Below are 26,195 nucleotides of genomic sequence, written 5' to 3'. Positions count from 1 at the left end.
ACATCTTTGGGTGGGTTTAGTGACATCTCTGAACAGTCAAAGGGACTGTGTCTGTGATACAACATCCACAGTCAACGTCAGCTTCAGGAGTGATGCAAAACTTTTTTTGATGTGTGTATAAGTAGACTCCAATGTATATGATACAGTTCACTAGAACTGTGGCTGTAACTAAATCATGTAAAAGAGGAATAATTTTATCCGCAAACTTGATGGTTAAGTTACCTCCTATCATTTTGCACACTGTTTAGACTAAATAACTAATATTATTTTTCTAACTAACTTTAATGGAGACAATATTGAAAATTCCCTTATTCAATGATAAAACACTCTAACTTTTGTTTCACAGTAATCACATGCTGTCCAATTACTTAAACCCATCCACAATTTGAAGGTTGGTTTGAACACTTCAGTGTTTCACTACGAATGGTCCTATTTGATGTATATGCCCTTTTACTTTAACTGCCTCAGCCAGCAACGTGTAAGGGGATCTGCAAATTGGCGTTTTTCACATTAACTTATCATTTCCAGAAACACAGGACTATGTAACACAAGATTCAGCAGTGTCACATTTGCTACAGAATTCTGAACAGAATTCTGGATACACGCATTATCGGAAGACATGGCTAAAAGTTGACATAGTAGATACACACATCAAACAAAGCCCGTGGTGGTAGTTTTTTTGGCAGCACATTAGGATTCTACTCTCAACAAGCTTTGGTAAGCTACCTGAATAGGCGGTGTCATGTTGATATCAGGCACCTCACCACACAGTCACACAAACCTACAAACAACAGCCTTGACATCAAGAAAAACATATTTATTGTAGAAAGACAGAGTGAATGGCTGAGAAATTACTAAGGCGCAACTAATGGTATTCTGAAAAAACAGGAGTCCTTACAAGCAATATTTTTCAAGAAGTGAATATAAAAGAACAAGCTATCCCGTGACAAGGGCCTAAGTTTTGGTACTGAGTGTCCAGAAATTGGTGACAGGTCTGCAATACAGAAATTTTATATGAATGCATCTTTATGTCAACACAAGAATCACAGTCACAGATATATAGCTATATTCATGGCTTCAATTTTATCACTGTACATCCAGATATGCAGTACCGGTAACTTCGACCAGTTAATAATGTTTCTTTAAAAAGCCATTTCACCTGAATGAGTTGTGAATGCTCAGTTGTGTTGCAGGTGATTTTGACTTGACACTACAAAGTATGCTGAAGCTTCTGAGCTGATTACTGTGTCTTGATACACCTTAATTTCTAGATTTTTTTAATCACAATACATATATTGAAAATGACTCCTGAGTTGTCAAAGAAGGAAAGAACAGAATATTTTGCATGTCTGCAACCAACCAACAAAACGAACAACCCACCCACCTAAAGGTAGTGAAATTAAAAGAAACAGGAACTAGTAGTACCGATTATATTGCAGATAATGCAGGTAGTGAAATCGAAAGGCCAACAGAAACTAGACTATTATACAGCAGGCAATGCTGAATACAGTGAAATTAATTTGCGATGCGCATGGAGAAGTTACACCATTGAGTGTTACATGAGCAAGACAAACCCCTCCTTCAACATTAATATAGCACCCATAAAAAAATTGACATTCACTACAACAGAGAAAAACAGAGAGGAAGTGGAAGTTTTCATTTACTTTCACTATTTTTTGTGGACTGCAGGGGGAAAGAGGAGATTTTGGATCAGATCCTGAATGCATAGAAGGTGCATAAATATTTAGTCAGACCTTGATCAGATTTCAAAGTGGTGCAAAGACTGGCAACTTGCTTTAAATGTTCAAAAGAATAAAATTGTGTACTTCACAAAATGAAAAAAATGTAGTATCCTGTGACAATAACATCTAATGAGTTGCAGTTGGAATCAGCACACTCATACAAGTATCTGAATGTTACACTTTGTATGGATATGCAATGTAATGATCATATAGGCTACGTCAAGGTTGGTGGGTTGGATGAATACAGCGACCAAACTATTATGTCATCAGTCCCTTTATCCTCGAACAGACAGGTCTACACGAACGTAGATCAGAGGTAGCTTAGCACACAAAATCTAGAGGAAGAAAACCTCAAGGTCTACGAAAGATCAACAAAGGTGAGGTACAGGACAAAAAGAAGAAAGAAGAAAGTGAGACAAGAGGAAGAAAGGCAGGCAAGGTGCCCAATCTAGGTAGCAGCCAGAAGGTCCCTCAGAGCAGAGTGCAATGATGGGACACACATCCCCCGGCTCCCGCCACTTACCGGAGGTTCTCTACTCAGAAACTGCCTAGGAAAGACAAGCAACACAGACAGGGCAAGACAAGCAAACAGAGACAAGAGATCAAGTCTAACAGACCACACGAGAGGGAGGAAAGAAGATTAAAAGGGCAGGTAGGGTGAGGATTGGTCTGGACCACCCAGCCCAGACAACTGCAGCCTGGTCTGCAACAGTGTGTTCTGCCAACCACTCAATAGGCCAATAAGGTTAAGTGGTCCTCCCTTAAAGTGAGTGGTAAAAAGCCCCCTTCATGAATATGTCTTAAAACTAAGTCAAGCCACTGAAGCACCCTCTCCTAACACTGCAGCATCATCTCCTAACACCACAGGTAGCAAGTCAGGGAGATTAGGAGTCAGCCACAGGGTGCCTAGGTTAGTACAGTCCACCAAAATGTGAAGCAATGTCAAATTGGAACCACAACGGCAATGGTGTGGGTCCTCACGATGGAGGAGATGACCATGAGTAAGGCACATATGGCCAACGCAGAGCCGGCAAAGGACAGTGGTAGTCTCCTTAATCACCCTCAGCTAGCTTGGTGAAGCCAGAGTGGTCCATTCCATATTCCAGACTCTAAAACTCGATAGTGTACCACCAATCTGAAGTCGGTTTACTGGTAGAGATTTTGGCCAAGTTACCAGCGAGTTCATTCCACACGATCCCAATGTGGCCCAGGGTCCAGATGACTGTCACGAAGCATCCACTTGGATAGCAATGACCAAGGGATAGCAAGGATAACATTGGTTAAGAGCTTGCAAACTACTCAAGGAGTTGCTCCAGATGAGAAAGAACCCACTGGTGCTAGAGAGGATATGCTCAAGAGCCTGAGAGATGGCTACTAACTCTGCAGTGAAAACACTACAGCCATCTGGCAAGGAATGCAGTTCAGTATATCCCACATAAGTATAAGCAAAGCTCATATGACCAGCAACCATCGAGCCATCAGTATAGACCATTTCCAAACCTTGGGATGAGTCAAGGATATATAAAAATTGATGGTGGAGGGCCTCACGAGAGACGAAGTCTTTTGTACCTTGTGATAGGTCAAGATGAGACTGTGGCAAAGGGATGCACCACTGAGGAGCATGTATGTGGGCCCAGAGGAGAGATGGAAGAGAGACAACTGGAGTTCAGAGAAGAGGGACTGGACACGGACTGCGATCATAATCCCTGATTTGGGCTACCTTTGCATGAGATGGATTTCTGTGTTTAGAAAGAGGAGATCGTAGTTTGGATGCTTAGGGGAGTTGTGAATGTGGGTAGCATAAACGACAAGCTGTTGCTAGCACCTGATCTGCAATGGAGGGACCCCACCCTCCACAAGTAAGCTGTTGACAGGGCTAGCTTGAAAGGCTCATGTTGCAAGTCGAAACCAACAGTGGCATATCAGATCCATTATCCACAATGCTGAGGGCGATGCCGAACCATATGCCAGACTCCCATAATCAAGACGGGACTGTATAAGGGCTTTGTAAAAATGGGGAAGGGTAGTGCGATCTGCACCCCAGCTGGTATTGCTCAGACAGTGAAGTGAATTAAGGTGCAGCCAGCACTTTCAATTAAGCTGGCAAAAATGGGGAATCCACATGGACCAAGAATCAAAGACCAGTCCTAAAAAGCGATAAGTCTCCACCACATTGAGTAGTTGTTTGTCAAGGTACAGTTCTGGTTGTGGATGAATGGTACATCATTGACAGAAGTGCAGGATGAGAGTCTTGGCAGTTAAAACCAAAAGTCATGGAAGAGGCACCATGCCTGTGATTTTCATGTGGCACCTTGCAGTTGACATTCAGTGACACCAACACTACAGGTGCAATGGTAAAGACAAAAGTCATCAGCATGCAGGGAGGGTGATATTGAGGACCCCATAGCTGCTGCTAGATCATTGACGGCTACTAGAACGGGAGAGACCCCACCCATTCTCTTGAATATGGTGGGGAGAGAGAGGGTACAATGAGAAGCACCAATGCAAACCTGGAACACATGGTGCAATTGGAAGTTATGGATAAAAGTGGACCCTGGAGACCCATTTGTGTAAGATAGCAAGGATGAGGTGTCAACATTTGTTGTCATAAGTCATTTTCAGGTTAAAGAAGACAGCTACGAGATGTTCACATTGGAGGGCAGGCATGGTTAAGTGGCCCCGGGAGCCCACTGTAGGAGATGTAACAGGCAGTAGTACTGTCACCAAAGTAGGCGACGTCGTTATGACTGTAGCTTGTGACATTGTTGTAAATGCTGGGTGCTGCCGTTCCTACTTCTTTCTGCCCTCTTGGTAAGTAAGTTTGTTCAGAGTCCTGTCTTCTTCTCAATCTGGAAAATCATGCAATCTGGTGAGCATGTAGAATGGTGCTTTCCATAGCTGACAAAGATTGGGGGAGGGGGGGGGACAATAGGAGCATTTGCATGCTGTTCTTGTCCACAATCCCTACAGACGGGGCTAGTGCTGCAATGCTAAGACATAGACCCAAATTTCAGACACTTAAAGCACAGCATAGGGGAGGGGAGGAGGACATATGGTTTCACATCACATCATCTTTACCTATTCACGCAATGAATCACCCTCAAAGGCCAATATGAAGGCACTGGTAGTGACTGTTTTGTCCTTTGGGCGTCTATGCACCCAAGAGGCAAAGTGTACACCCATCACTCAAAGCTGGCACGCACATCATCATCAGATTGTTACAGCAGGTCTCTGTGCAAAATAATGCCCTGAACCATATGAATACTGTTTGGGGAGTGGTAGTCACTGGTGGGTCACCTGGCTTGTTACAAGCAAGTAGTGCCTGTGACGGCAGGGGATGCTGTTTTGATCAAAATGGACACCGTCTTCATTTTGGAGATAGCTGCAACTTCCTCAAACCTGTCTTCTAAGTTCTCCACAAATTACAGAGTGCGAGTATTTTTCTGCTTGCCACTTAGCTCTATGTTCCTCCCACAGCGTAGCCAGGGAAGGGAACATATTAGGGTCATATCTCTCTGCAAAAAGTTGAGAACTGTCCTTTCACAGAGACTGCTGGATGCCGTATGACCACCAGGAGGAGGTAACTTCATCCACTTCATGTGTAGCCTTATCCGCCATGGTGCCACCCATTCCAAACAAGGACTGCCCCAACGGGTGCCACCCAGCCTCCGCAATGGCTACCTGGCAAGTAATCTGTTGCTTACAGTCCCTATGCTCCAGTCACAATGGGCACATACTCCTTGACATACATGTGGAGTTTTCAGCTTGGCACCAACAGTGCGATCCCTGCCTAGTCAGGAGGCTACCACTGTGCACCTTTACCATGTCCACAATGTTAATCTGCACCTGATTTTGCGTAAACATATTTATAATTTTCCCCCAATTTACATACTATGAATAAATGTCCATGAAGAAAAAACCGACAGAAAACGACGCTGGTGTGATGTTGGTTGTTAAGTAGTGTTTCAAACATTACGTGGTTCAGTTTATTTTCACAACAGTGCTCCACTCAGAGTATCTGAACTGGTAAACATGTCAAAGTTGGAACAATTCGTACTGTATCTTCTGCTGCTGCCAAGCTCTACTGGGCATGGTGGCTGATGGGAGTAGCTAGCTACATTTGAATAAGATATTGTGACCAATCGCAACCATTGCCAAACTGTCTCTACTGCGAATTGGCAGTTTCGTGATTGTTGTGATCATTGTGACAGCTTTGTCGAACTATATTTAGCGCGAACCATATTTAGCGCGAGACAAGTTATTTGAATGTTCAGGTAGCAGGAAAGCATTTAGTGGGCCAAAGTGTGGCCGCTATCATGCACTAGAAGTGATTTTAAATGAATTTGTTAAGGAACAGCATCAAAAATTCCTGCCTGTGAATGTCGAAATTTTAAAAATTAAGGTACATGAAATTGCAAGAGAACAAAAAATATAAAATTTTAAGGGTAGTCGCAGCTGGATTGATCTGTTTATGAAGCGCTGGGATTTTTCACTTCGGAGGCGAACTTCAGTTGCACAGAAGCTGCCGAAAAATTATGAAGAAAAACTTATGGAATTTCAACGCTTCATAATTAGGTGGCGCACAGAAAAGCAATACCTTCTTGGTCAGACAGGAAATGCTGACCAAACTCGCGTATATTTTGACATGCCGTCAAATTATATGGTTGACGCCAAAGGAAAGAAAGACATAAGTGTCCTTACATCAAGGGGGTGAAAAACAGTGGATCTCCATCATGATTGCTTGCGCAGCAGAGTGACATAAATTAGCCCCATTCATACATCAATTCTGCAACCACTTGACGTTTGTTTGAATAAACCATTTAAGGACAAGCTTATACGCATGTACACAGATTGGCTTTCGAAAAGCGACAGACTGCTGACACCAACAGGACATGAAAAAGCCCGAGTTTGTCGCAAGTGTGCCAGTGGATTTATGATGCATGGAAGTATGTTCCAAAGCAGACTGTGCAACAAACAATTAAAAAAATGTTCAATATCCATTGCACTAGATGGTATGGAGGACGATGCTCCGTATGAAAAAATGAGCAACAAAGAATCGAGTGATTCAGCATTTAATTTCTAATTTATTTTCATTCTTATTTTATAAGTGTTGCTGCTCTGCATTCAACAGGATAGAAAAGCGTTGAGCACTGCAGCAAACCCGACTACGGACTGAAGACAACAACAACAACAACAACAACAACAACACACCATGCATTTCAAGTCATCACCAAATATCTACTACGAAAATCCGACTGGCAAGACTCTTTGGGATGTATGTCAAAATGGCCAACTCTACGTTCTGAATTTTTTTTCCTACCTGTGACAAGAGACGGTTGCTAGTGAGAACTTTTATGAATCGTGAATCACATGCAGTACTCTCTTCACCATAAGAAAAATATGAATGTCAACATTATTCCATGTATTCTTTCGGGTTTGTTGCTATCTCATTTAAATCCTGTCTGCCTAATAAACTACGAAACTAGAGCGAGACAACAGCAAACGCGGAAGAATACACGTATCATATCATGTCATGTCATGTTTATATTAGTATTATTTTTACGCTGAATAGTGATACAGTCAGAAATGAAGCACACGGCAACTGACTAGATTTTTAAATCTAAGATGACTCTAATTTCTGTGCAGAATGTAACATAAGAGGCATCTGCAAAAATTTTCAAACGGAGAAAATTTTTCGCTAAACTCTCATTCAGAACATCTATCATACGCAGTCTATTATTTGGTTGTCATTGATCATTATCAAAGAAAGCAGCAGTGCAAGTAACAACAAATAGCAGTCTCTTGCCATTGTTTTGCTAATGAGACAATTCCTCTCGTTTTTTTATTGTAAGCGGCAGTAGCGCGCACATAAGCCCCATTCATAGTTTTCAGGAGAAAGTCTTTACTGAAATCGGATGTATTTCCAAAAACTGTAATTGTACGAGCAAACAAAACTGGGTGGTTTTCGGAGGACATGGTGCTGGAATGGATTAGGTGTGTGTGGAACCTTTGTCCTGGCGCAATGCTTGGTTTACGCAGTCTGTTGGTAGGAGATAAGTACGCAGGCCATACAACACCTGCAGTGCAACGAAAATTACAGGAAAGCAAAACGGATTTGGCGGTAATTCCAGATGGAATGACATCAATGCAACCACTTGACGTCTGTTTGAATAAACACTCATTATCAGAATGCGACAAACACTGCATGACACACACAATAATGCATTTTCAGCTTAAGAGTGACGCAAACATCTATAACAAAGAGAACGACACTTATCAGATCAAAGCAAAATAAGCAATCGATTCAAGCCAGACGAAGCACATCAAAAAGGAAGGGTACCCGTATAAGTACGGACGGAGCGCCTGACGCATAGCAATGGCTATCTGGTGAAGCTTAACTGTTAAGCTTACGACTCAAACCAAACTACTGTAGTTGTATCTTCATCCATTCGATCTAAATTGTGTCTCATGTTACAATGGATCAACTTTGTTTCGATTTGGAGGTGCGGTCTAAAACTTCTCTCCCCCCTTGAATTTCGAGTCTCAAATTTCAGGTGCGGCTTAGATTAGAGTAAATACGGTATACATTATAGAAGCAATGATGGCAATAAGAGAGAGGTGCAAGAGTGGGATTAAAATTCAGGATGGAAGTATAGCAATGATTAAGTTTTATCAATGATAGCAAAGATGAAGACGTAATAAAAGACCTGTTGAATTAAATGGACAGTCTAATTAATGCAAAAACTAGATTAAAGATAAACCAAAGAAAGATAAAAGAGGAGCAGCAGAATGAAAAAAGACAAACTTAACAACCAAAATGGTGAAGACAAAGTTAAGGAATTCTGATACATTTGAGGTAAAATAACATGATGTATGAAGCAATGAGGACATAAAAAGCATACAAGCACAGCTGATGCAGGCATTCCTGGCCAAAAGAAGTCTGTTAGCATCAAACTCAGGCCCTAATTTAAGGAAGAAATTTCTGAGAACATACATTTTGAGCACAGCTCATGTGGCAATTATCCATGGACTGTGGAAAAACCAGAATAAGAAGAAAATCAAAGTGTTTGAAAACACTGACAAGGAGCGTCAGGATGATAGGACACCTGTTAAGACACCAAGGAATATCTTCTATGGTACTAGAGGAGCTGTGGAGGGTAAAATCTGTATGGGATGACAGATACCGAAATACATCGAATAAATAACAGAGGGCGATGGGTGCAAATGCTACTCTGATATGAGGATAGGAGAGGAATTCATGGCCAGTCTTCTAAGGGTTGAGATGACTATAAAATATCCACAGAGATGTCAGTAATACTGTTTTACAATAAATGAACTTTTCTGGAATAAATGCATGCATCCTTTACAGGGCAGTTACAAGGAAAGTTCTCCACCATAAGCAGTTTATACACTATCCCAGCAAAGAGAAAGAGAGTGTCAAAAACAATCTTCTGTAATTAGCAGTGGTTCAAATAATGATAACAGGCCAGTGAGTAAGAAATGGAAAACAGTGTACAGTATCGAAAGGCCAGAAAATGACAATTGACATATGTGATATCAGTAAGAAACCTTTGTGTGTAAAATCTACAAAACACAATTTTACTTCCTATTGCATTCTTATCTCAAAACAAAGTCAATCACAAAATAAGTGCAATTTCAATGTTCTTTTGATAAAGTTTCTTTTCACAGGTTAAATGGAACATGGAAAAAGAGCGGTATCACCACAGACACTGTCAATTTGACTTCTGCTGCTGTTCTTTGTACAAGAATTTCGTAAGTTCTTGTGTCAATTACTTCTAGAGGTTGCTTCTTGCCACACAGAGCAGGCATTGGAGTCACAGCTAAGCACAATGAAAAGACTACTAAACATATAAGATAAGGCTTTCTTTGGAAACAGGAAACAGAAAACACACACACACACACACACATACATGCACAGCTCACACTCACATGGACATTGTCTCTGACACCTCATACATATATGACATTATTAAGAAAGAATGTTAATAAATTTTATTATACATATAACAGAAATCAAAAACAACTGCTAACCTTGAAGATGAGCCTCCACGACTGGACCTTGAGGAGGATGACCGAGAGCAAGAACGGGATGCGCTTGAGTGCCTACGTTTGCTACTGAGAAAGAAACAGTGACATGAGAAAGCAATAATAAAGTACAGCAATGCATAACAGTAGTTTAAAACAGGGCAAATTAATGTTACAGCTTCATCACAAAATTTATACAGCTATTTGTTGTCTGTAAATTTTGAACTATGATAAAACCAAGATCATGATGAATGAATGAACACCTGTGGAAAATTCAGGCATGTCAGAAGGAACACTGCATCATAATTCTTAACACCGCAGGCACTACAACACCATATTTATCCGCCAATACCAGGCAGTGACTTTCAATTACAACGTGTCCTCCCCCCTATGGGAATTACAGGTTTTCACACATGAATGACATATGATACTTTGGGTCAGGCCTTGAGCCATACATGGACAGACAAAGTGGTTAAGGTGAATGCTCATGTAATCAAGAAATCCAGGTTCAAGTTCAGGTTCAGCACAAAATTTTCATTGTCATCATTCCATTACACAGCCGATGGATGGAAAACACCGACCATGGTTTAATAACGAAATTCAGAGGATGCTCAGGAAGTGGAGGCTGTTGCACTACGTTCAAAAGGGAACGCATAAATGATGAAAAGCAAAGGTTAGTTGAGATTCAAGCGTCTGCGAAAAGATCTATGTGTGAAGCATACAACTATCACCGATACACCTTCGCAAAAGATTTGGCAGAGAACCCAAGAAAATTCTGGTCTCATGTAAAATCGCTAAGCGAGTCTACGGCTTCCATCCAGTCTCTTGTTGATCAGTCTGGTATAGCAGTTGAAGATAGCATAACAAATGTCGAAGTCTTAATTTTCACATTCTAGATATCGTTCACGGAGGAGAATTGTACAAACATACCATCATCATATAGACTCACATATGGACGACATAGTACTAAGCATCCCTGGCATAGAGAAACAACTGAAAGATTTGAAAGAAAATAAATCACCAGGTCTCGATGGAATTGCATTTAGATTTTACAAAGGGTGCTCTAAAGTATTGGCCCCTTACCTAGCTTGCATTTATCACGAATCTCTCGCCGAGCAAACAGTCCCAGGCGACTGGAAAAAGAGTGAAGGTGACTCCAGTACATAAGAGGGGTAAAAGACCGGACCCGCAAAACTGCAGACCAATACCCCTAAATTCAGTTTGCTGCAGAATCCTTTAACATATTCTCAGTTCGAATATAATAAATTTTCTAGAGACAAAGAAGTTTATGTCCACGAATCAGCATGGTTTTAGAAAGCATCGCTCACACGAAACTCAGCCTTCTCTTTTCCCACGTGATATACTGAGAACAATGGACGAAGGGCAACAGGAAGGTTCTATATTTCTAGGTTTCCGGGAAGCATTTGACACAGTGCCCCACAGCAGGCTGTTAATGAAGATATGTGCATATGGAATAAGTTCTCAGATATGTGAGTGGCTTGAAGATTTCTTAAGTAATAGAATCCAGTATGTTGTCCTCAACGGCGAGCGTTCAACAGAGACAAGGGTATTGTTAGGAGCACATCATATGAAGTATGATAGGTCCACTGTTGTTCTCTATATACATAAATGATTTGATGGACAGAGTGGGCAGCAATCTGTGATTTATTGCTGATGATGCTGAAATGTACAGTAAGGTGTCAAAGTTGAGTGACAGTAAGAAGATACAAGACGACTTAGACAAAAACTTCCAGTTGGTGAGACAAATGGCAGCTAGCTATAAACGTGGAAAAATGAAAGTTAATCTGGATGAGTAGGAATAACAAACCTGTAATGTTCGGATACAGTATTACTAGTGTCCTCTTTGACACAGTCAAGCCGTTAAAATATCTGTGTGTATTTATGCTCTTCACGGGTATGCTGACAGATATGATCGTCTTCACTAAAAGATATTTCGGTGATCCATCCGGCCGCCACCTTCAGGTGCAATCACTGAGTGCACAATCACACCGGAACTGAATGAACATCAGAAACGGGGGCTCCTTTATACCCCAGGTCCAGGCCACTGCACTGCAAGAAGCAGAAGAGCTGCCCCCTGCGAAACGAAGAATTGCAGCGCTGCCAGCGGTAGAAACTGGTGAAAGCGATAAATCGCAAATCAAGATTGTAGAACAAAAGCAAACTGTTGCTTTTCATTTATTAAGATTTAGCAGGTCGAAAACCAGACCGTTGTTGTTTTATATCCGATATAATAGGGATCCATATCTTACTTAAAGGAAAACCTTTAACTCTATTAATAACGTCATCAGATAATCGTATTTCGATGGATTCCTTGAGCACACAATCCCAGTCGCCAGAAGCTGGACCAAGATTTGCGTCTCTTTAAATCACATGACATGCCCTTCATTGAGATAATGTTCGGCGATAGCAGATTTTTAAGGCTTGAACAAATATATGTGACATTGATGTTCCACACATCAGTCATGAACAGTGCGAATAGCCTGTCCAATATAGGCCTTTCCACAATGGTTGGGAAGTTTATAGACGCCGGGCTTTCTCAGTCCCAAATCATCTTTAACAGGTCAAAAGAGAACTCTAGTCTCGGCCAAGGCATAAGTACACTTTTAATTTCATATTTCCTGAGAATTCTAGAAATTTTTGAAGAAAGGGTAGAAAAGTAACCGATTTACTAGTATCCAGCGTTGGTTCTCTTGATGGTCCAAACTGTAAGTCATGATTAATTTGATTATTAGTATATCCGTTGAGCTTGAAGACAGCCTTAAGATGATCTAGTTCCTGTATCAAATTTTCGAAATCAGAAATGGCATAAGCTCTCTTGACCAATGCACGTAGAACTCCCATATGCTGATGTGGTGGATGACAGCTCTCAGAATGAAGGTAGCGGTCCATATGTGTGGGTTTATGGTATACGCCATGTCCCAAGATACCATTTTCTTTTTTATGTACTAAAACACCCAAAAAAGGTAATTTCCCATCTTTTTCAATATCCATCAAAAACTTGATGCGTGTATGAAGACAGTTAAAATTATCTAAAAACTGATTAAGAGCTTCCATTCCATGAGGCCAAACAAGGAAAGTATCATCCACTTATCTCCAAAAACATGTAGGTTGAAGAGAAGATGACCTGAGAGTGATATGTTCAAAATCTTCCATAAAAAGACTGGCGACAACAGAGGACAGTTTGCTAAAAAAATACATCATTAAATAAAAAAAATTCGATGTCAACACGTGGTGACACAGTTCAGTAGTGTTATCATCCAAAAATTAACCAATTAATGACAGCATACCCGCCGGTAAATCTATGGGATCACATCTGTGTGTATTGTTGCAAAGCGATATGAAATGGAACAAGCATATAAGAACTGTGACAGGGAAGGCAAATGGTTAACTTCAGTTTATTGGGAGAATTTTAGGAAATATTGGCTCAACTGTAAAGGAGACTGCATATATGATGCCTGTGCAACCAATTCTTATGTACTGCTCGAGTGTTCGGGATCCGTACTGAGTCGGACTGAAGGAGGACACTGAAGTAATTTTGTGACGGGCTGCTAATTTGTTAACGGAAGGTAACATTCTTTTGCTGAACACTCATGAGAAAATTTAGAGAACTGGCTTTGAAGCTGACTGCCAAATGATTCTACTGCTCCCAACATACACTGCGAATAAGGAGCACGAAGATAAGACATGAGAAAGTGAGGCTCATATGGAGGCATATGGACTGTTGTTTTTTCCTCACGCTATTTGTGAGTTGAACATGAAAGGAAATTACTAGTGCGGGTACAGAGTACCCTCTGCCACAAACCATACGGTGGCTTGCGGAGTGTAGATGTAGATATAATGGTTGTCCCTATTCACAACTGTGATTACATTTCATTTCATGGAAATGTATCTGTTGTAAACGTGCACTGCAAAGGGTCACAGAATATGTCTATCTGGATCAACTGTTAAACATGAAAAGAAGCCTAAATTCAGAAATATTTCAGCACATTAAATTAGGTTGGCAAGCCTACAGAAGATACTCTTCAGCTTTTAATTCTAAGATATTGGCAAAGCTGAAGAAAACAATTTCTGAGTGATGCATACTGCCAATAATAGCTTATGGCTGCGACACATGGACATTAAATGAATTCATTGATATAAAACTGAATATAGCCCAAAGAAGAATGAAAAGATCAATGTTGGGCTACATGAAGAAAGAAGCTGGTATCAGACAGACAACAAAGGTCAGCGAAATAATGGAAAGAGCAAATACATGAAATGATAGTGGGTTGGTCAGGTTGCTCACACGAAAGAGTAGAGCCCAATTTACCAAAAAAGACCAAGGGGCAGACTACCAGACAAATAGGACTGGGACTTAAGAAGACAGATGGATTGAACTGGCAATGGGAAGTTCAAATGGAAGAACCTGCAGGGACGCTATGTTGCATGCCGGTGATGATGATGACGACGACAACAATGATGAATATCTGAATAAGACTGGTATAGTCTATCAGCAAACTGAAGAGCAAGAAGCACTTTTAGTGAAGGAAGTTGCCTCCCCCACCAAACAGTATGAGAAAGTATCAGTTTCCCGTTTAGCAGTGCAGTGGAATGTGCTGCAATCGAAGTAGATTCTGTTTGTCCAAGTTTTTTTGTTAGTAATTTCCACACTCAGTACAGTGTTCTTGCATTTGGTGGAAAATAAAAACTCCAAATGTGATTGGCATCAGATCTCCACTGATTTTAATTGACACACTGGAGAATGGTCGGTGTAACTTTGAAATCACATGTAGCTGCTCCTTGTGACATAGTAGGAAACAGAGAGTGGGTACTTGTCTGTTCACTCTTCAATTTGCAGACAGACTACAAGAAAAGAAATTCAAACGAGGAAGTCACAGAGTAGCTTACTTCATCAGTTTTGCTAACCAATCTTTGTAACTTCAACATGTTTAGTCCTTTACCACCATTTTTATTCTTGCCGATTTAAATTAAAAAATGTTTACTCCACAATAATACCCTACCACAGTAAGCAACATTAACACTGGTTGGAAATATGCTTGACAAAGCTAGATGACATACATGTATCCTGCAAGCAACACTTTATTCCAACTAAAAAATTCAATCAAAAAAGTCTCACCTTGTCCGCCGTCTAGATCGTGACCTCCTGCTATGGCGGCTGCGATTTCTCTGTCGTCTTTGTTTTCTTGACGGGGAGTATGAAGAACTACGAGATGAACTTGATGAGCTTTGTGAGCTCTCACTGGAACTGGAACTAGAGCTAGAATGTCTTTTTGATCTATACTGCCGATGCCTGTGATCTCGTAACCTTCCTAACCTGTCAAATAGACCAAATACATTTTTATCCACTGAACTTGGGTTTATTATGTGTATTAAATGTCACACAAAATCGTTACGGTGATAAAGAGTAGTACAGACAAATTGCTATATGTGGAAAAAGAACAGCAGCAGAGGAGGAGGAGGAGGCAAGAGGGAGGGGGAGGAGGAGGAGGAGGAGGAGGAGAGGGAGGAGGCAAGGGGGAGGAGGAGGAGGCAAGGGGGAGGAGGAGGAGGCAAGGGGGAGGAGGAGGAGGCAAGGGGGAGGAGGAGGAGGCAAGGGGGAGGAGGAGGAGGCAAGGGGGGAGGAGGCAAGGGGGGTGGAGGCAAGGGGGGAGGAGGCAAGGGGGGAGGAGGCAAGGGGGGAGGGGGAGGAAAGGGGGAGGAGGCAAGGGGGGAGGGGGAGGAAAGGGGGAGGAGGCAAGGGGGGAGGGGGAGGAAAGGGGGAGGAGGCAAGGGGGGGAGGGGGAGGAAAGGGGGGAGGGGAGGAGGAGGAGGCAAGGGGGAGGAGGAGGAGGCAAGGGGGGAGGAGGAGGAGGCAAGGGGGGAGGAGGAGGAGGCAAGGGGGGAGGAGGAGGAGGCAAGGGGGGAGGAGGAGGAGGCAAGGGGGGAGGAGGAGGAGGCAAGGGAGGAGGAGCAGGAGGAGGAGGCAAGGGGGAGGAGGAGGCAAGGGGGAGGAGGAGGCAAGGGGGAGGAGGAGGCAAGGGGGAGGAGGAGGCAAGGGGGAGGAGGAGGCAAGGGGGAGGAGGAGGCAAGGGGGAGGAGGAGGCAAGGGGGAGTTGGGGGAGGGGAGGTGGATGTGCGGGATGGGAGGGGGAGGAGGCAAGGTGAGGAGGGGGCCGAGGAGGAAGGGGAAGGGGAAGAGAGGGTAGGGGGAGAGGGGTGAGGAGGGGGTAGGGGGAGAGGGGTGAGGAGGGGGGTGAGGAGGGGGGAGGAGGGATTAGGAGGGGGAGGAGGGATTAGGAGGGGGAGGGGAAGGAATGAGGGGGGGGGGAGAATGAGGGCGGGGAGGATGAGGGGAAAAGAGAACAGGGAGGATATGGGTATGACGAAGGGAAGGAGGATACGGACATAGAAGTAAGACAGTAGAAGATGGATACATATACAGTGGGATAAGAGACACACACGGGAGCAAAAGGAAGATAATCAACAGAGATTTTTTGGGGGGGGGGGGGGGAGGAGATGGACAGAGGCAGCGAGAAGAAGGTGATAGCAGGATACACATCCAATTTCCGTACGTATTTAGCAATTGCGAAATATTGCCGGGTTCGCTAGTTTATTTTAAGGGGGGTAGGACGTCAAACAGGGTGACTTGGAGCAGGAGAGGCAGCACAGGACATTTTAATTTCCACTGTCTATACTTTTACAAGTAAATTCATAAAACATTGTCAGCATCACCAGGAAGGATTCAGGATTCACACTTGTAGCAGCGGAAGTTGAAAAACATGACAAAATAATTTTTTTACATGTGAAATTTCATCACTTTTTCACTTACTTTTGGCTGCATTTGTTGATATAGGTATACTTTTCTTCATAAGTAAGAGACTGTTCGATGAATTTTGCACAGCATACAAACCATACTTACAGGTGTCTGAAACTCTGGAATCTATTTAATTTATGAAAAAATGAATGAGCTGTTACGTTTTAAACTTTATGTTTAGAAAGACATCAAATTTTGTAATTAATTATCTCAATTTTTACCACAGTTTTTAATAGATTTGGAAAATTCTAGAGTTCATACACCTGTAAGTATAGTTTGTATGCTGTGCAAAATTCATCAAAGAATCTGTCTTACTTGTGTAGAAAAATGTACCTATAGCAACAAATGAAGCCAACAGTAAGTGAAAAAAATGATGAAATTTCATACCTAAAAAAAATTATTTTGTTATGTTTTTGCACTTCCACTACTATGAGTGTGACTCCTGAATCCTTCCTGGTCAGGCTGACGAAGTTTTATGAATTTATTTGTAAAAGTATAGACAGTAGAAAATAAAATGTCCTGTGGTGCCTCTCCTGCTCCAAGTCGGCCCGTTTGACGTCCTACCCCCCTTAAATCAGGGTGTATATGCGGACAAGAAAAAATATGTACGTCGCATATTTTCGTATAACGAAAGTGTAAATTTAAATTCCACCAAACCCCGCATGTTACTTTCCGAAGCATTGAAATCAAGATTGCAATGCGCTTTTGTAGCCAGTCGCACCTCATGTCACGTGATCTCGTCAGCCGATGACAATAGGATATTCGAGCATAGGACACGTGATGTATTCAGCCAATAGCGATATCACTGTTAAGTAGGGCGTGCACACACATAGGAAACATTAATGGTTTAAATTATTATACATACTGTTACTACAAGAAAAGCATAGCCTTCACATATTATCTTTGTCTCTAAGATTAATAAGCTGCAAGAGAAGCTAAGCTTTCACATATAATGTTGATCTTTTTTGCGCGTGTTACACTTTAAGATACATCCCACAAACGTGCCAGTAAAATTTGTAATAAAGACATAAATGTCTTGATCTTCTGGGCTCAAAATTTTTCTAAAAGTTTGTACTCAAAGACTTATTTTTAAATGAGAGTCAAACGCTCTGTGATTTAAGAAATTCATCGTTCATTCTCGCACATAGCTCATCTTACATAAAAGGAAATTTACTTTGAAAATAACACTTTTCAAATAACCATTCGCAATATTTTTCCGTGACCTGTTAGAAATAGGTTCGTTTCAGTAGTTGCCAGAGAGCGCCATACAACAGACGTCACCACGCTTGTGCAGCTACTAGGATGCGGGAAGTGTGTATGTTCATAGGTGTAAGACATTAAAAGATCGTACAATATGTCATAAAAGAAACAAGACATCAGAGGATACTCCAAGAGCATCAGAATTTCGTGAACCATACTAAAACGCATAATTCAGCTTAAGTGCACATTCGTATGTGCAGATTCGGATGTAAATTTTCTTGAAGTACCAGTACTGTATTATCTGATGTTTGGTTCTTCACTCTCACATAATGTCAAATATGCTAGAAGATAAAAACATGCACTTTTGAAATGCAGCGAACAGTTGAAAATAGCCAATAGTGTGGAATTAAACACTTCATTTCAAATAAATTGATTGCCTCATCGGAAAAGATTAATAAAAGCCAAATTTCTTTAGCAAATCGACAAAAATAACTTCATTGTTCTGCAAGGTGATTAATACTTGACTGTCAGAAAGGCGGAAATAAAATAAAACCTGAAACTAATAGCATATTTTAGCTTTCTGTACTCATGTCAATGTACATTAATTCACTTGATAGCTCCCGGCCACAGAAATTCATTTTGTTTTCACTTGACGTGGGAGCAACAAATGAAGAGGAAAAACAGCAAAATCACTAAACGTAAATGCCGGTCACGTGGAGATTATCCACTTTCTCACTCTAACTCAGACTGCTCTGTGCATCAGAAAAAAAAACCTCCCAATCAATATTGCATGGGATAATTTGTGACCAGGAGAACAAGAATTCTTCAGAAAATCTGCATTCTTTATTGCCCATAGCTAATAACTTGCTTTTTTGTCTGCACAAAATTAAATATAAGATACATGAAACCAGTAGAAGAAACAAGCAAGACAGTGCACATTTCTTCAGTCCATAAGTCCTAGCAGTTTTTTCTCTCCACCCTTGGTACAGCTTTACATGGCGTGCTTTCCTTTCTGGGAAGGAATCTATTACCTCATCAAAGATCATCAAATGTTTTGCTACATGAAAAGAAGAAATGTCTTTGTCTAGTACTGAAAAAGCTGTTACTACAAACAGTACCCCAAGACCTGTGTGGTTTCTCTATATGATTATGTGTATTTTGTCACTGTCTGCTAGATAAAACAAAATAGGCCCGTCTCATATTGCAGCTATTGTAACACACACCAAATAAACGAGACTGTTTTGGCACACATGGTCATTTTTATAACACGAGAAAATATAATTCACAAAGTACCAATATCAAATGCTTATTAGGCCTACTACAAGCAAAAAGTTTTATGTTCAGAAACAATTTCACATTTCGTTCATACGCTCCAGCTTCTCAAGCATGAGACTGAAAAGTAGTAGATTGAAATTTTTATATATATATTTGGAATTGTCTTATTCTTCCATAATTTGTGTGATGTCCCCGTTTCTTCTCCTTCCTCGTTCTACCAAACAATCTTGTTATCACTAATTCTGTAACTTATTCTCCACTTAACTTCGCTAACCCTGCCACAATCAACAGTTTAGTTATCCCGCGTTTATTCTGCAGTTAGGCCTTATTACATCTTCATACAACGCGTTTTCCACACTACTCAGGCGGCTGTTACCGGGAACAGTACAACTGGTCTTCACTAGTGTAACGGTCTGGCCAAAAATTTTGTATCAAAATTTCATTTTCTTGGATACACCAAGAAGAAAATAAGTAATCTTTCTTACCTATCACTCCTGTTGGTCGTTTATTTCCACTCTGGTTGTCTGAATCTATGGATTTTGGTGGCAATCATAACAACGCTGATCATTCGCAAACACAGTCCACCACAAAAATAAACAGCGATTGCCATTCACCCGTTCGGCTTTATTCCGCTCAGCTCATATAGCCCCATACCCTTCTGTCTGCAGGAAAGTTTATTTCTAGATGCAACGGGATTCCACTGGCAGATACATGTCGTACACTACACACCCATTCAAAATTCAACTTACGATTCATTCAGAAATATACTTAGAATATGTTCTAAAATGTTAAAAAACCAACAGGGATGCGTTTTAAAATTATACGAATAATCCACAGACCAACGCGCGCTGAATACTAGGCACTTTGTGAAACAAGTTTTCTCCCCTCAAGAATATGAATTTGGCGGCCCCCTCCCATTCCTTGAAATTGCCACCCGGGGTAGATACCCCGGTTTGCCCCCAGTGAATCTGGCAACTTGCACATGCCAGTAAAAGTTTTCCGGGTAGCATTTTGCTGCTGCTTATACAGCTAACAGTCACACTTCTATAGCCAGAATTGGGAGAAGGTACTACACATGCACCACTCAACTGCGCATGAGCCCGCCCACAACTGCTCAAACGAATCTAAAGTAAACAGTTGTGACATCACGCTCATTAGAGACGGAGGCAATTTGTAGTTATGAAGCACTGAACAGTCTTCCTAAGGCCTTTAACACATTTTCCTGTTGGCAGACGCTTCTATGAGCACTGTGTTTACCGTATTTACTCTAATCTAAGCTGCACTTTTTTCCGGTTTTTTTAATCCATAAAACCGCCTGCAGCTTAGAATCGAGTGCAAAGTAATCGGAAGTTCTGAAAAATGTTGGAAGGTCCCGCCACAACTAACTTTTGTCGTCGAATACATGTAGCACTACGCAGCACCTGCTTTGCAGGCACAAAGATAAATACTGGTGCCAAAACCTCTGTGTCAGTATATTGTTTTTATGGATTAAAAAAACCGGAAAAAAGTGCAGCTTAGATTAGAGTAAATACGGTAAACACAGTGCTCATAGAAGCGTCTGCCAACAGGAAAATGTGTTAAAGGCCTTAGGAAGACTGTTCAGTGCTTCATAACTACAATATATTTCGGTCTTTAAATATGTCTGCTTGTGTCTGTATATGTGTGGATGGATATGTGTGTGTGTGCGAGTGTGTACCCGTCCTTTTTTCCCCCTAAGGTAAGTCTTTCCGCTCCCGGGACTGGAATGACTCCTTACCCTCTCCCTTAAAACCCACATCCTTTCGTCTTTCCCTCTCCTTCCCTCTTTCCTGATGAGGCAACAGTTTGTTGCGAACGCTTGAATTTTGTGTGTATGTTTGTGTATGTCGACCTGCCAGCACTTTCATTTGGTAAGTCACATCATCTTTGTTTATAGATATATTTTTCCTTCGTGGAATGTTTCCTTCTATTATAACTATATATATATATATATATATATATATATATGAGAGAGAGAGAGAGAGAGAGAGAGAGAGAGAGAGAGAGAGAGAGAGAGAGAGGTGGGAGACGAGTTTTTTTCTCGGCCCAGAGTTTCGACCACTGCATTTTCATACATTATCCAACGAAGTAAATACAAATTCCGTATTGTCCATCTTCGAATGTAGCAGCACTACAATGTTCTACGAAAATCTGATTGGCAAGACTGTTTGGGATGTTTGTCAATATGGCCAACTCTGCGTTGGATTTTTTCCTACCTGTGAGAAGAGATGGTTGCTAATAGGAACTTTTATGAATTGTGAATCACATGCAGTATTCTCTTCACCATAAGAATAATACAAATATAAACATTTTGCCATGTATTCTTTCGTGTTTGCTGCTATCTCATTTAAATCCTGTCTGCCTAATCATCATCATCATCATCATCATCATCATCATCATCATCATTTAAGACTGATTATGCCTTTCAGGGTTCAGTCTGGAGCATAGCCCCCCTTACACAGTTCCTCCATGATCCCCTATTCAGTACTAACATTGGTGCCTCTTCTGATGTTAAACCTATTACTTCAAAATCATTCTTAACCGAATCCAGGTACCTTCTCCTCGGTCTGCCCCGACTCCTCCTACCCTCTACTGCTGAATCCATGAGTCTCTTGGGTAACCTTGCTTCTCCCATGCGTGTAACATGACCCCACCATCTAAGCCTGTTCGCCCTGACTGCTACATCTATAGAGTTCATTCCCAGTTTTTCTTTGATTTCCTCATTGTGGACACCTTCCTGCCATTGTTCCCATCTACTAGTACCTGCAATCATCCTAGCTACTTTCATATCCGTAACCTCAACCTTGTTGATAAGGTAACCTGAATCCACCCAGCTTTCGCTCCCATACAACAAAGTTGGTCGAAAGATTGAATGGTGCACAGATAACTTAGTCTTGGTACTGACTTCCTTCTTGCAGAAGAGAGTAGATCGTAGCTGAGCGCTCACTGCATTAGCTTTGCTACACCTCGCTTCCAGTTCTTTCACTATGTTGCCATCCTGTGAGATTATGCATCCTAAGTACTTGAAACTGTCCACCTGTTCTAACTTTGTTCCTATTTGGCACTCAATCCGTTTATATTTCTTTCCCACTGACATTACTTTCATTTTGGAGATGCTAATCTTCATACCATAGTCCTTACATTTCTGATCTAGCTCTGAAATATTACTTTGCAAACTTTCAATCGAATTTGCCATCACAACTAAGACATCTGCATATGCAAGACTGCTTATTTTGTGTTCACATATCTTAATCTCACCCAGCCAGTCTTTTGTTTTCAACATATGATCCATAAATAATGTGAACAACAGTGGAGACAGGTTGCAGCCTTGTCTTACCTCTAAACTACTCTGAACCATGAACTCAATTTACCGTCAACTCTAACTGCTGCCTGACTATCCATGTAAAGACCTTTAATTGCTTGCAAAAGTTTGCCTCCAATTCCATAATCTTGTAGAACAGACAATAACTTCCTCCTAGGAACCCGGTCATATGCCTTTTCTAGATCTATAAAGCATAGATACAATTCCCTGTTCCACTCATAACACAAATCTGCCTAATAAAAAATGAAATTAGAGTGAGACAACAGCAAATGTTGAAGAATATATATATCATGTCATGTTTATATTCGTATTACTCTTAAGCCTAGTAGTGATACAGTCAGAAATGAAGCACGGCAATTGACTAGATTTTTAAATCTAAGATGTACTAAAGAGGCGTCTGCAAAGATTTTCAAACGGAGAAAAATTTTGGGTAAACTCTCGTTCACAACATCTACTATCATACGCAGTCTATTATTTGCTTCTTGTTGGCCATTATTAAAAAAAGCAGCAGTGTAAGTAACAATAAATAGCAGTCTCTTGCCATTGTTTCGCCAATGAGATGATTCTCCTCTATTTTTTTTTTTTTAAAAAAAAAGCTCCAGTAGCGCGCACAAAAGCAAGCCATGCCGCGACCGGTGACAGGCCGTAAACACTCATTATCAGAATGCGACAAACAATGCATGACACAGTACAGTAATGCATATTCAGTTTTGAGTGACGTAAACACCTATAACAAAGAGAACGGCACTTATCAGATTAACGAAAAATAAGCTATCAATGCAAACCAGACGAAGCACATGAAAAAGGAAGGGTACCCCTATAAATACAGACGGAGCGCCTGATGCATAGCAACGGCTACCTGGTATAGCTTAACTGCTAAGGTTACAACTCGAACCAAACTACTGTAGCTGTATTGTCATTCATTCAACCTGAATTGTATCTCATATTACAATGGACCAACTTTGTTTCGATTTGTAGGTGCGGCCTAAAACTTTTCTCTTCCCTTGAATTTCGAGTCTCAAATTTCAGGTGTGGCTTAGATTTGGGAAATTTTTTTTCCTCGATTTCGAGTCTCATATTTTTCAGGTGCGGCTTAGATTCGAGTAAATACGGTAGTTGTTGTATATGGCGCATTTCCTTTGCAACTTAAATTTTATTTTTGTCCCCCCCCCCCCCCCCGCCCCTTTCATGTGTTATTGCTGCAGTATTATTCTGCAGTAGTGGGACACATAATATCCTTTGTTAGAGTATTGTTTCTTACCAGTCAAAATTACAAAAATTTAACTGAAAGCTAAAATGAAAAAACTCCCAGAATTCCAAAAAATTCCCGGTTTTCTCCCGGATGAAAAAATTCCTGGGTTTCTCCCAGATCTTCCGGTTGTCCCGGGCCGTAGACACCCTGTAAATATCAACATCCTAAGAGACATAGAAAAGTTTATAGCCTTATTAACGAAGAAAACCAATTAAAATATGATCCTCTCCTTAATTATACTACTTCTTGAGCACAAACCCCCATCCCCATATCACTTACAGAAAGACAGAATGTAAACTTTCAGGGGGGGGGGGGGGGGGGGGGGGGGGGGGGAGTATCCTATGCCTATAATATCAATGAGTCACTGTTGGAATCGACGAAGTCATATAAATACCTGCGTGTAACACTTTGAAGGAAAGTGAAATGAATGATCATGACTCATTCGTGGGTAAAACAGGTGGTAGACTTCAGTTTATTGGTAGAATACAGGGGAAATGTAGTCAATCTACAAAAGAGATTGTTTACAAATCACTCATGTGACCACTTTTAGGATATTGCTCTAAAGAGTGTGGTACCCGTACAAAATAGGAGTAACATACAGATCCACGGAAGAGTGTCAACACCTACATCTACATCTACATGGTTACTCTGCAAATCACATTCAAGTGCCTGGCAGAGGATTCACTGAACCACCTTCACAATTCTCTTTTATTCCAATCTTGTATAGCGTGCGGAAAGAATGAACACCTGTATCTTTCCGTACAAGCTCTGATTTCCCTTATTTTATCGTGGTGATCGTAGGTCAGTGTCAACAAAATATTTTCACATTCGCAGGAGAAAGTTGGTGATTGGAATTTCGTGAGAAGATTCTGCCGTAACGAAAAATGCCTTTCTTTTAATGATTTACAGCCAAAATCCTGTACCGTTTCTGTGACACACTCTCCCATATTTCGCGATAATACAAAATGTGCTGCCCTTCTTTGAACTTTTTCGATGTTCTCCATCAGTCCTATCTGGTAAGGATCCCACACTGTGCAGCAGTATTCTAAAAGAGGACAGACAAGCATAGTGTATGCAGTCTCTTTAAGTAGGTCTGTTACATTATCTAAGTGTCCTGCCAATAAAAAGCTGTCTTTGGTTAGCCTCCCCCACAACATTTTCTGTGTGTTCTTCCCAATTTAAGTTGTTCATAATTGTAAGTCCTAGGGATTTAGTTGAATTCACGGCTTTTAGATCAGACTGATTTATCATGTAACCGAAGTTTCACGAGTTCCTTTTAGCACTCATGTGGATGACCTCACACTTTTCGTTATTTAGGGTCAACTGCCATTTTTCACACCATTCAGATATTTTTTCTAAATCGTTTTGCAGTTTATTTTGATCTTCTGATGACTTTATTAGTCGATAAATGACAGTGTCATCTGAAAACAACCGAAGACAGCTGCTCAGATTGTCTCCAAAATCGTTCATACAGACAAGGAACAGCAAAGAGCCTATAACACTACCTTGAGGAAAGCCAGAAATCACTTCTGTTTTACTCTAAGAGTTTCTGTCAATTACTACGAACTGTGAACACTCTGACAGGAAATCTCAAATCCAGTCACATAACTAAGACAATATTCCATAAGCACGCAATTTCACTAAGAGCCACTTGTGTGGTACACTGTCAAAAGCCTTCTGGAAATCCAGAAATACAGAATCAATCTGAAATCCCTTGTCAATAGCACAGAGCTAGTTGTGTTTCACAGGAACGATGTTTTCTACACCCATGTTGACTGTGTGTCAATAGACCTTTTTCTTCGAGGTAATTCATAATGTTCGAACACAATATATGTTCTAAAATCCTGCTGCATATCGACGTTAACAATATGGGCCTGTAATTTAGTGGACTACTCCTACTACCTTTCTTGAATATTGGCGTGACCTGTGCAACTTTCCAGTCTTTGGGTACGGATCTTTCGTCGAGCGAATGGTTGTATACGATTGTTAAGTATGGAGCTAATGCATCAGCATACTCCGAAAGGAACCTAATTGATATACAGTCTGGACCAGAAGACTTGCTTTTAAGTGATTTAAGCTGTTTAACTACTCCGAGGGTATTTACTTCTAGATTACTCATGTTGGCAGCTGTTCTCGATTTGAATTCTGGAATATTTACTTTGTCTTCTTTTGTGAAGGCATTTCGGAAGGCTGTGTTTGGTAACTCTGCTTTGGCAGCACTGTCTCTGATAGTATCTCCATTGCTATTGCGCAGAGAAGGTACTGATTCTTTCTTGCAGCTAACATACTTCCCATACGACCAGATTCTCTTTGGATTTTCTGCCAGGTTTCGAGACAAAGTTTCATTGTGGAACCGTTATAGGCAATTCGCATTGAAGTCTGCGCTAAATTTCAAGCTTCTGTAAACGATCGCCAATCTTGGGGGTTTTTGCGTCTGTTTAGATTTGGCATGTTTGCTTTGTTGTTTCTGCAACAGTGTTCTAACTCGTTGTGTGTGCCAAGGAGGATCAGCTCTGTCATTCGTTA

At 41.1% G+C, this 26,195-nt stretch overlaps 1 protein-coding gene across 6 annotated transcripts in view; it reads right to left on the bottom strand.

The window, feature by feature from the left end:
* The window catches only part of LOC126175387 (mucin-5AC), a 182,522-nt gene that overhangs the window by 105,059 nt on the left and 51,268 nt on the right, over positions 1-26,195 (bottom strand). For 4 of the 6 annotated variants that reach the window (XM_049922165.1, XM_049922163.1, XM_049922166.1 and 1 more), the window contains exons 10-11: positions 14,926-15,123; positions 9,795-9,878 (exon numbers count right to left, since the gene is read on the bottom strand). In XM_049922165.1, the coding sequence (XP_049778122.1) occupies positions 9,795-9,878; positions 14,926-15,123 (282 nt within the window). The remainder of the gene's footprint in view (positions 1-9,794; positions 9,879-14,925; positions 15,124-26,195) is intronic. The other 2 variants (XM_049922164.1, XM_049922169.1) reach the window with 1 other exon arrangement.

This window comes from Schistocerca cancellata, chromosome 3 (genome assembly GCF_023864275.1).
Source record: "Schistocerca cancellata isolate TAMUIC-IGC-003103 chromosome 3, iqSchCanc2.1, whole genome shotgun sequence".
NCBI classification, from domain to species: Eukaryota; Metazoa; Arthropoda; class Insecta; order Orthoptera; family Acrididae; genus Schistocerca; species Schistocerca cancellata.
This window is presented reverse-complemented; position numbering and strand designations above follow the sequence as displayed.